We start from the raw sequence: 12,312 nt of genomic DNA on the forward strand, positions 1-12,312 counted from the left end.
ACACACACACACACACACACACACACACACACACACACACACACACACACACACACACACAACACACACACACACACACACACACACACACACACACACACACACACACACACACACACACACACACACACACACACCACTTGGGTTTGAAGTGATTACTGTTCTTTGCACTCAGAACAATTGGTCCCACCAGTGTGGCTGTCACACAGAGAGCTTGGCACTGCCGTGCCACAGATGTTCCCCTCTTTACGGCCAAAACCCACCAATCAAACCCAAACTAGTGGCCAAGAACCCCCCCTCCTCTCCCGCCGTCTCCCTCTTCTCCATCCTCATCCCCTGGGCGAGAATGACTCAACAACATTTACACTGCAGTTAAAGCTCAGCCCAGCTCATGCGAAACATAGATGGACAGGACGTGCAGTGTCCTGAGAGCACAGCTTTGTTCACATCCAATCCTCCTCTGTAGTCACGCCTGGAAACAACTTGCACATCTGCAGCCTAACTCAAAGTGACAGCGCATGCAATCTGGCACACACACGCTCTCTTCATTCAAAAATCACAGCTTTCAATTTGCTACTGTTGTTTTACATCCACCGACAACAAAAAAGAAACACGTATTAATGGAGACAATTAACGCTGGGACGACTGCAGCAGCCAGACAAAACCAGCTGCACAGCCTGCGCAGCAGCCATACACAGCGGTGCAACTTTATCTTGAAATATTGACAACGAGAGACTGAGGAAGTGCTCCCGCAGCGAGAGGACGGCTCACGGTTTCCGCCAGGCCTCCGAATGCATCAGCGAGAGGAGAGCCTGACAGCAAAACTGGCTTCACACCGTGAGAGGAAAATAGTATCGCTGAAATAGATACCAGCAGTATCAGGCAACTCATCCTACCCTCCAAGTATTCACAGCGGTGCAATTCAGAGACGCCAGAGAAAAACAAACTGTCACAGAAAGTATGTGTTAGGGTGGAATCAGATAGCTGCTTTTAGCATCCTTGAATGTTTGGAGGTTAACCAAGTATATGTATTTATTTTTGTTGTATCACTTCCTAATTGTCTCTTTTTGCCTTTATTTTTTACAAAATTATAAATACAACAAAGAGCTTAAAGGTCACAAAGCTAAATGTGAAATCTTCATGATTAAAAGTTGTCTATTGTAGCTGAATACCTTTTACCACACATTATAACATTAGGATACAAGTTTAAAACATGTGGAAAACAATCAACACAACATGGACAAACTGAGCTACTACAAAAGCAGAAAATGGCTGCTACAGGAGGATATCCAAGCAGGAAGTAAGCGCTCAATTATTTTTTCTTTAGGCAGCATTCTTACACAAAAATCAAACAAAGTGAAAAAATATTAGTGGACGATATGTCACAGAGAACTTGTGGGTCAGAAGGGAAAATAATGGACATGTAACTTTCATATACCTATGTGTTTTGCCATCATTCTGCCATCTTAACTTGCTCTAACTTTTTCAAAACATCTCGACCAGGCACACAAACAGGTGACGCTTGAAAAATTAGAATATGGTGCAAACGTTCATGTATGTCAGTACTTCTAATTAACCCTCCCACTGTCCTAATGGGTGACCCTGCGAGGAAAGTTGACCATTGAGCAGGGTTGATGGTTAATCCCTTGGGTCCATGTGGAAGGGGTGAGGAGTGAGCACCACCTCACCCCTGCCACGTGGACCTCAAGGGATAAACCATCAATCCTGCTCAATGGTTGACTTTCCTCGCGGGGTCACCCATGAAGACAGTGGGAGGGTTAAAAAGTGAATCTAAACTATGAGACAGACTCATTACATACAAAGCCAGATGTTTCAGCCTTTATTTGTTAGAACTGTGATGATTATGGTTTACAGCTTATGATAACCCCACAGTCAAAATCTCAGACAATTAGATTATTGTGAAAAGGCTCATACTCTCCAGATTGTTCTTAAGGACAAAAGACCTCCTTGAAAAGATTTTTCAGCTGAAAAAAGCACTATCGAACAACATTATTGAAATCAAAATTACGCTGAGCATCAACCTTAAAACCCAGATAAGACCCTACATCCTTTAAACAATTTCACCAAAGACGGAGGAAATACAGGAGAGCCACTCAGTGCCAGTATAATTAGCTCAGTCTTAGACTCATTAATCTTTAGTAGGGGCATAGACCTGACAGTCATCGGCATAATAATGAAAGTCAAGGCCATATTTCTTAAAAATAGCACCAAGTGGGAGCAATTATAGGTTAAAAAGCAGCGGGCCGAGTACAGAGCCCTGTGGGACCCCATATTTAAGAAGAGCATCACTCGAGCTAAAACTTCCGATCCTAACCATCACATGCCTATCTGACAGATGAGAACTCATCCAGCAGAGTGCTGAGCCAGTGATACCAACACACTTCTCAAGAGGAACAAGAAGAATAGCATGATCAAGAGTATCAAAGGCCGCAGTCAAATCAAGCAGCAATAAAAAGACTGAGTCACCCACATCAGAGTAAGTGTAAATATCATTAAACACGCTCACAAGCACAGTCTCAGTACTATGCTTAGCTCGAAAACCAGATTGAAAGACTTCTAAAATTTGGTTAGCATCTAGATAGTCTAACAGCTGCTTAAAAACAACTTTCTCAAGAACCTTAGAAAGAAACGGAATTGTAGAAATGGGCCAATAATTTGATAATACAGAAACATCAAGACTTTGTTTTTTAATAAGGGGTTTGATTACAGCTCGTTTCAAGCAAAATTATTATTTTGATTATTATTTCATTACTTTAAAGTGTTGATGTAACAGAGGAAACTCTGTTACTAGTGGCTATTTTTACATTTCACACCATGGTGTTAACTTAAATCCTAGCAACAATGATTGATACAAGTCTTATTTTAAAAACGGTTTATTTCTTTGTCACTTTGTCCAAATGTTTGTCTGGTTGATTGGTTCCAGCTGGGGGGAGGAATGTTTGGTTCCACCTAAACAGGACAGAGAATATTCAGTCAGTTTTACCATGGGCAATAACTCTTTCACAGTAATATGTTCTGTGTGTGGACTGTATTTTAAATAGGTAAATGAACCAAACTTACCTGTCTTGTCTTCTCCAGGGTGTCCTGTTAAGGTTTCCCCTGAAACATGGGCGCCATTTTAAAGGTTCTGGGAGGAGCCATGAGGCAGAGTGGGAAGGGGTGTTTGGGAATTGCACTTTGAATGTTTATGGTGTTAAAATGTTAATTATAGATATTTGTATTGTTGTGAAGGCTTCGTATGGGTTTTTAGGATCTGATTATGTAGAAGGGAGTGTAATTGTTAAAGATGCACTATCACATGGTTCAGTCCAGAGTACTGATGAGTTCCACAGTATAAAAGGTGCCATTGCACATCTGTACTTTTGTTGCTGGTCAGAGCTCTGCAAGCATGTGAGCACTGGTGTAAATAAAAATGGGAAACTACTCCATCTAAGACTTCTCTGCATCATTTGTGCTGCTCCGCCTCCTCTACAGTTGAATAAAAACTGCTTCAATTTTGAACATTATTTGGCCCCAAAACAACTAAAGTAATAAAAACTATTTTGGCTGTTGAAGTGATGATATGCATTTTCCCTGTTGATAGGGGGCAGCACATACCTAAATCATTGCAAGCAAGCAGCATTTTTGAGTTCGAGTAAGACCTTACCAACGGATGGCCATTAGGGTCAAAAATCCCCGAGAGCACAACCTCCAGTAAAATTACAAGAACATCAGGCTCCCTTTCATCACTGGCAACGAGTGAAGAGGTAAATGTGCAAAACAATGTTTATGAATGGTGAAAGTTTTGTAATAAACTAATTAAACTAATTAATGTACCTGAATTTTAAAAATTGAAACCATGAAATAAGGTTTGTTTATTCAAATTATCATTTCAAAAATGGCATTTTTGAAATTTTATAACAAGATAGTAATTTAAGCATTACCACAGCAATGATTTTCTGATTTAACTTTCAAGCTGTGATTCAACCATGTCTGCGGATCCCAATTTCCCTCCACTTTATCATCTCGCTCAGACGTAATTTATCATTTGAGCAACAAAATCAATTTGTTACCCTGTCCTCAGCTCTAGCTGGGAGTAGTTAGACAGATGTGTCACATCTCAGAGAAAACAACCGCATAATGGAAAAGGATTCATTTGTATTACCGCTCTGCCTTCGTGGAGATGCCAAAATTTCAGCATGTGCACACTTTCAATTAAAGCTAACAGCTGGATTGGTTTACAATATTTCCTTAATGATTTTAATAGCTTGGATACTGGGCAATGGGGAGCAGGGGGAGGAAGATAGTGAGTTAATTGTTCTGATCTCCCCTGATGATCATCTTTGTGCGCGGGGAGGAGAATAGACGGCCGGCTGAATGGGCTTGCAGCTACTCTAATTGGCAGGACATAAATGGTATTTATTATGCAGGCCTTCCAAACCCTGATTGTCTGCAACACAAAGCTGCCTCTATTAGCAGGGTGCTGGCTCTCGCTGGTCGATTTGAAATGACCCTGCGCTTAACCATTTATTAGATAGACTGGAGGCCTACTTGTGTGCTATGGATCTCTCTAATTGGCATGTTTACCCATGTGCTGCCTCCTCAGGCGTTAACACTGGGATGTATTTGTTAAAAATTTTGTCTTGTGGGGTTAATACATTTAACCCTGCTGCATTTGAGCTGTGCAAACTGTTGTTAGACACATGCAAACCCCCTTTTGCACCCTCTTTAACCGACCATCTCCACCTTCATTACAACTAAAGGAGTGGATATTGAATTATTCAATGCCCTGCTGTGAAGAATAACCAGAATGGAGGACGGAGCGGGTTTCACTCTCTTTGCCTTATTAGGAACATCAAAAGTTACAGATACTGTAGGGGCTTTGCTCTGATTGCTCCTCAAACATTCTCCCTGCCTCATATTGTCTCACACCCTTTGCTGTGAGTAAAACGGTTTGGCCCTTTAAGTACAGGACCCATATATGGTCTCAAAGGCCTTCCTGATGTAGGTTTAGAGGGAGGAGGCCAGTAACAAAATGTACCGTCGGTTTAAAAGAGGAGATCAAAGGGAGTAGCCTGGGGTTACGCAAGTATGTCTGCTTAATTCAGCCGGTGATGTGGGTACCGTAAATGCTGCAGAGAAAAGAACAAAAGGAGTAGGCAGTGGTGGAGGGAGGAGAGAAGGGTCATGATAATGGGGGAGGGAGGGGAGTCTGTGATCTTTGACCCCCCCAGTCAGTAACCTGAGTTCTGATAATGACACTGAACAGATTATCCACTTTACTGTGGTCAAACAGGCAGGCTGTTGTGGATCCACACATGTGTTCAGGTGTTCTGAAAGAGGAACCGAGCTTGTTATCTTCCTCTTTTTCTTTGTGATGATCATGTTTTTCTTTTTTTTCTTTCTGTTTGGTTGTTTTGACATAGTTAAAGAGTTGACTATTTGTCTGAAGCCAGGGGCAAGTGTGTTCTCCCTGAGCTAAAGAGAAAACCATTAAACCTGGATTTGAGGTTCAGAACTGCCTGTGGCAAACGAAAACATCCTAAACACAACTTCTACTCAAACATCAGAGGTGAAAGAGATCAAATCATCAGTAAACATCAGTGTGTCAGTGAAACACATCCCGCTGACTGTGACATGATCTTCCACAGTAACAGTCTAATGATGTTCGATACCTTATTTATAGGAAAATACCCTCAAAACCCCAAAAAGTTAGGGTTAAGTATAACAAAAACAGCTGGTGATTGGAATCGGACAATATTTGCTATGATTGGTTTAATCAATAAGTTGCCAAAGATCAGATTTTTATTTGGGTTCGTGAATGCACCACTGCTTTCCTTGGTCTGTGAACACTACATTACCGATTGCAACAATATCACATCATTAGTTCTTACTTGAAGAATTATGTTTTTCACATTATAATTTTTTGAAATTTCAGCCATAATTGTAGTTCCTTGATATGTCAAAATCCACCAAAACCAGTCTCAGCAGGTCAGACCTATACATGAATCAGAGAAGAATGGAGCTGGAGCACAATGGTCAGTGCAAGACAAGTAAAAGCTACTAACGTTTCAACGTTCAATATGTCTTCTGTTAGTAGCTTTTACTTGCATCTATGAAGGTTTTGCACTGACCTGTGTGCTCCAGCTCCATTCTTCTCTGCACAGATTCACGTTCTCAGCTGTGCAGCTCCCGTTCTCAGCAGGATGATGCACAGAGTGCCTCTACTTTAGTCATCAGAAATCTGTATAGGTCCTTCGAGCTAAAATGCATCTCTAAACTAGCAACAAAATGCTGATAAATAAATCTGAAAGTTGTGTAACTTTGTGACTGTAGGATCATAGTTAAAAACAACACCGGGAAGTTTACAACTACAATTAAAGTAGTGATTTCTGCATTAAATTAGGGAACAAATTCATCCTAGGACAATTTTCTCTAAAGGTTTGGGCTGTAAAATTCAACAGAATCCTTTCAAAACAACTACTTACCTGTAAAGCTGAACCAAAACACTGTTTCCCACTTGAATGATTTTGGAAAAATTTTATTTTAGAAGTTTTACTTCCCAAAAGCAGAGATCAGACCATATTTACATGAAATAAAACATAAATGACATAAAACATGCCTGCGTGTGATTATGTGTGCCTCACCTGTTTGATACACTGCAGACGGTCATTGGTCTGCTGAATGTGTCTGTCCATGGACGGAATCGAGTTCATGTTGATTGTCCCCGTCTGGCCTCTATCTGCCAGCCATTAAACTGGAGAGTTCTGCAACAGAAACACGTACACGTGTTAAAGGCTTAGCTCTTCCAAAAGGAAAGCTGCCGATGGCATCACCACCAGGATTCTGCTGCCACGTGTGTGTGTATGTGTGTTTGCAGCGCTGTGAGCTGAGCAGGGAGATATTGATTTGGCAGGTGACAAGCACCTCAGAGAGCCCAAAGGATGACATTCCTCTCAGCTCCTGTGACACCCTTAACAAGCCCTGGCGGTTGCCCCTGAACGCTGCCATACACCTTTGGAAACGACACGCTGGACTTAAGACAGGATGTCTGGCCGTGTTGAAAGCGCCTCTGGGTGAAAATGAACCGAGGTGGAGGAACACTCGCACGCAAACACACACACACAAAATGCGTCAAAGCTCCCAGTCTGTCAGTATTATCTCAGAGAACTGTGTGAAGCTCTTCCGTCCTGCTCTGTGAGAACATTAACTTGGCATGTGGTTCTCTGTTTAGATTACTTAGTCATTATGTAATCTTTGGTTAACAATTATCCGTACGCTGGGCCCAGACATGCCCCACATATCATCCCTCCTCCCTTCTCCTCTCGCACTCTCAGAGTCCCTCTAACTAAAACGCCTTACAGCGCACTATCGATTCAGGAGCAGCAGCTCATGGAGACCCTGCCCTGTTCCTCTTGTTTTGATCTGAGAGAATCCTTTTTTCCACACAGGGCAAACAATGGTGTAGCGATCTGACACACTACTCAGAATTATCACAAGTTAAAAATATTGCAAGCTGCATTAAAGGTTATCAGTTTATCCCCTGGCAGGCTGATTTAATGCTGCATTCAGTGTCAAATAAATATTACAAAACGCTTGTCGGCAATAACTCAAGAGTGACCCGCGTCTGGAAGTGGAGGGGTGAGTGAATTAATAGGCACATTTATGAGGAGTGAGGAGTGCTCCCTCCATCGTCTCCTGGTGGTTTCATCTCTCCTTCCTGCTACTGCAGGGGCTTCTCATCCTGAGGCACATCATCTCTACACTCCTCCCTCCCCGTCGCCGTCTCTCCATTACCTTCTCACAGTGAGACATTTCCCTGCACAAAGTACCTGTGAGATGACGACGGGAACGAGAGGAGGGAAATAAAAAGAGAGGAGGCAGCATGCTGCACCATACTGATAATGCTCACTTAGGGGTCTGTGGCTGGATTTAACGGCAGGGCCAGTAATCTACTCCACTAGACAGCTAAAGAGCTTTTATGCTACCTATTGGAGCTGCTCATGCCTGTACTTGAGAGGAGAGAAGGGCACACGAGTGCATTCCTCTCCATAAATTAGAAAGCTCATAAAGAAAAAGAGACATCTGAGGATTTTTTTTTCTCCACTCAGAGGAAAAGTATCTGTTTGCTCACATTTCTGAAGCCTCACACTGAGTTCATGGGCTTTGAAGATGGGTGGAGCAGTGGAGCTGTTGATATAAAGTTTAATGTGCTCTTTAATGTAATAATTTAAAGGTGTGTGTGTGTGTGTGTGTGTGAGAGAGAGAGAGAGAGAGAGAGAGAGAGAGAGAGAGAGAGAGAGAGAGAGAGAGAGAGAGAGAGAGAGAGAGAGAGAGAGAGAGAGAGAGAGAGAGAGAGAGAGAGAGAGAGAGAGAGAGAGAGAGAGAGAGAGAGAGAGAGAGAGAGAGAGAGAGAGAGAGAGAGAGAGAGAGAGAGAGAGAGAGAGAGAGAGAGAGAGAGAGAGAGAGAGAGAGAAATAGTCATGGCTTATTTAGTATTAATACAGAAAAAAATACTTAAAGCTTTGGTTTTCTCCCTTTTTTAGCTAAAATTTATGATCATCTCTCATTAGTTTTATGATATTTATGATCATTTTTATAATTTCATGACTTTGTTTTTCTGATTTTAACTCATTTTATGATATATATATAACACATATATATATATATATATATATATATATTTTATTTATTTATTTATCCCTGTGAAGCACTTTGTGATACTCCTTCTGAGATGAGCGCTTTATAAATAAAATGTACTTCCTTACAAACGGAGCAGAGGCCTGACTAGACTAGTCTGTCTTGGCTGTTTTAAATTAACTTCAGTTTGACAAAAATTCACGGTGGTTCATGCAAACATTTAGCTAAGTTATGCTATCCCTATGCTACAGGCTGCACTAGAATTTATAGCTGCTGTTATTAGAGCTTGCAAAAAAGTAAAATTTATAATGTGATAAAAGGCATTTTCACCCCAAAATACAGACTGATGTATATGTTAAAATGTTGTATCATCTTGAGAGTAACTTTAAATTATTATTTTTTATTTATGTGTAAAATAAAATGCAGTGAAATACTTAAAATTTGTCATTTTTTGTTTTTCTATTATTGACCTCTATCAGATGTGGTCATGTTTTGCAAAATATCTTGTGAACTACTGTTTTATAAGCTTGTTTACTCATGAAAATCTGCAGTGAAAATGTTCTATTTTCTCCATGCATCCCTTAAGCGAGTTTTATTTGTCATTCAGGGTCAGAATACCCACACCAATCAAACAAATCAATACAGCACACACTTTGAATAATCATGTCGTATAGTTCCACCTCAACAGCTACAGATCCTGTTTGTAAAGCAGAGGGGAAAAGCATAGTTATTGATGACACGTGCATTGTGTGTGGCTGTAATTCTCTCCTTGGTCCTCTCTCCATGTGCCAGCAGACAGCGAGCTGATCCTTGACAACCACCTTCCCCCTCTGCCGCCAGCAGGTGTCTCCCTGGCACTTCAAAGGCCCACCTAGTGGCACAAAGGAGGAGCGGTGTTGCTTTAAGCCTTTACAAGCTCGACAAATCCTCAGCTGCTGCTTCCTAACAGGGCCCACTCAGCCCGGCACTGCCTGTCTGACCTTGTGGTTATTGATGAGCGAGTCGACCTGCTCTCCCCGACTCTCCTCCCTCCTGCCCTTCCCTTCGCTCTCGCCCTCCTTCTCTCCCTGTGTCATTTCTCCTACTTCCAGCAGTGAGTTAAAATGAGGGGAGAGAAAGGTTGGAGTGCCATTCACCTCTCCCTTTTTCTAGGTTAAGTACACATTTTTAACATCACTTTAGATCCTGTAACGCTCGTGCTTTATTATTTACATTTATTTATTTCCTAATTCTATAATTATATTAAAGAAAAACCTCATGCAGCAGAGGATTGGAAGTAATTTAATTTCCAGGCTTTTTCTTGTACTAATTAACACAAGTCCTTTGTTTTTTCTTTGGTGGCTAACGAGAGCCAATTTAAAGATTAAAACCTGTGATGCTGGAAAGATAATGACAACAAGATGCAATTATAAGCCTCGCCCTATTTACATGCTCTCTTCAGATGCTATCAGTTCTTATTTTCTCTGTGCTGCAACCTGTGCTCCCATTTGGCTAGCTTCAGATCCCGTCTGCCGCTTTCTGGGGGGGAAATCTGCGCCGTTACGTGCCTAACTCGAGCTTAATTTACTGCAAATTGCATGGCAGGCGTTACACAACAAGTTGAGAGCTGTGGATTCCTGCGCAACAAAAGACACATGGTGTGTGTGTGTGAGAGAGCGTGTGTGTGAGAGGTGAGAGCGTGTGTAAGGGTTGAGAGTGGGAGGAGAGGAGGGAGACCCGCTCTCCTCCCCTCCATTCAAGGGGGAGCTAAAATATATGTATTGAGTGGGAGCTGTAATAAAACGAAACGGGTGAGGAGATGCAGGCTGGGAACAAATATGAAAGGCAGTGGAGTATAGCAGCAGGGCGACGGAGCACCACCGGAGGATTGGATGAAATTATCTCTTTATAATCAGGGGGCTTCTGCATGGCTGCCTCCTCCATTGCCCGGTGACAGATGAGGCCTACCTCTTCAAATGGGCTTTTCTGCGTGCTATCAGCCCACCTCTGGGGTAAAACAATGTTTTTCTTCTCCCTCTCTACAACTACTTTAAAGGTTTGTTTCCACATGGAACCCCGCGGAGCCGCTTGTCAGCCAGGATCGATGTTTGTCTCATTACACCATCACATCACATAAACTCCAAAAAGGTCACAGCTTTCATTTGACGAACAACATTACAAGAGACACCGAAACAAAGCCGCATAACAACACTAGAGCAGAACATCATTTCGAGTACAGTAAGAGTAGATAGTCTTTTTAGGGTCTTGTTTGCAAAAATAGAACGTCGTCTCAGACAAACAAACCACAATTTCCAAAGCGAGCATCTAGCTTGTTAACGTGATGAGTGCTGCGCTGCTGCTCTGCAGGATGAGATGAGAGTGAGATTTGCAAAAGAGCAGACAATGATAAGCTTCATCCCGCCATCACAGCAGAGCAAATGCATCACAAACTCTCTCCACTGAGCTGGTGAAGCAACAGGAAGTTGTAAACAGATTTAATTTAGTTATATAAATCATTGCTACTACTTATTATGTTCTATATGCAGCAATCCAGAGTTTCCCCCTTTCAGGAGTTATGATTTTTAGAAGTCTGTAAAAGTGATTGTCTTACCCTGTACTGTGATGTAGGCATTACATCAATATTTCTTTTGCTAAGCCCATCTTCTGTCCTATAGAGGTTTGTGCAATTTGATTTGAGCACCGTTCAGCATTAGCCAACAGCGTACATCTGCTCGCATACAAATGTCAATCACAGAGCGTGCATGGTAGCAGAAGTACCTGGACTGATCCAGATTTGATGACATTTCTTGTGGACAACTGTGTCTTCAGAATGTATATTTATGAAAAAACCTCAGCATAACATGAGAATAATAATAGTAAAACAATGTGCTTTAGCTCCGTTGGATGCTTCGAGATGCATTTTCTGGCACAAAAGATGTTGCTTCCTGCTGTAATCACAGAAGTAGGGAGAGGTGCTGTCGGTGGAACACATTTTTTCTGACTCTAGATGCTGCCCTCTAAGAGAAAACTCCAGATTTCTGCTGTGACTATCAGCTAGATGGTAATGTTATACATGTGTACTATTTTCTTTAGTTTTAAAGTGATAAAACATCTCATGAACCACCAGATGGATTTTAATGAAAAGCTCAGAAAGTCTTCACTAGATGTCCATCTACAACTAAGTGACTCTTTGTGTCAACCAGACAACAGATAAGCACTTCTTGCTAACACTAAAACTGTAAGCAAAATGTGGCAGTGACAGTTTAGAGCACGTGTCACACACAAGGCCCGCGGGCCAGATGTGGCCTGCGGAGCATTTTTATGTGGCCCGCGAGATAAATATCACAAATATATGAAAACTGACCCGCTGGCCGATTTTAATGCAAAGACTACAACTCCCATGATGCTTTGCGGCGTTAGCGCGGAGCTGAAGCGCCCCCTCCTTTGTGTTTTTTCTAGCGTCTGCTGTCGGTATCTGCAGCTCCGCTGTCTCGGACAAACTAAACACTCCTCTCACTCAGCGCCGAGTTTACACAGCTATTTGCCAACGTTCAAGCCCAGAAACGGAGATTTCAACCGCTCAGTAATGTGTTCACGACTGAAAGAGAAAGTTTTCCAACTAACTTCCAGACAGAGCTGATATAACTCCAGCGAGCAGTGACACGCTCAAACCAGCATGACTCTGTGGCTGCT

The 12,312-nt window shown here is 42.0% G+C and overlaps 1 protein-coding gene across 1 annotated transcript in view; it reads right to left on the reverse strand.

The window, feature by feature from the left end:
- Positions 1 to 12,312, reverse strand: part of LOC107387839 (zinc finger MIZ domain-containing protein 1) — a 143,312-nt gene that overhangs the window by 34,281 nt on the left and 96,719 nt on the right. Inside the window, exon 3 of the mRNA XM_015963048.3 lies at positions 6,648 to 6,767. Coding sequence (XP_015818534.1) covers positions 6,648 to 6,716 — 69 coding nt within the window. The 5' untranslated portion in view covers positions 6,717 to 6,767. The remainder of the gene's footprint in view (positions 1 to 6,647; positions 6,768 to 12,312) is intronic.

The sequence above is a fragment of the Nothobranchius furzeri genome, chromosome 16, assembly GCF_043380555.1.
Source record: "Nothobranchius furzeri strain GRZ-AD chromosome 16, NfurGRZ-RIMD1, whole genome shotgun sequence".
Classification (NCBI taxonomy): domain Eukaryota; kingdom Metazoa; phylum Chordata; class Actinopteri; order Cyprinodontiformes; family Nothobranchiidae; genus Nothobranchius; species Nothobranchius furzeri.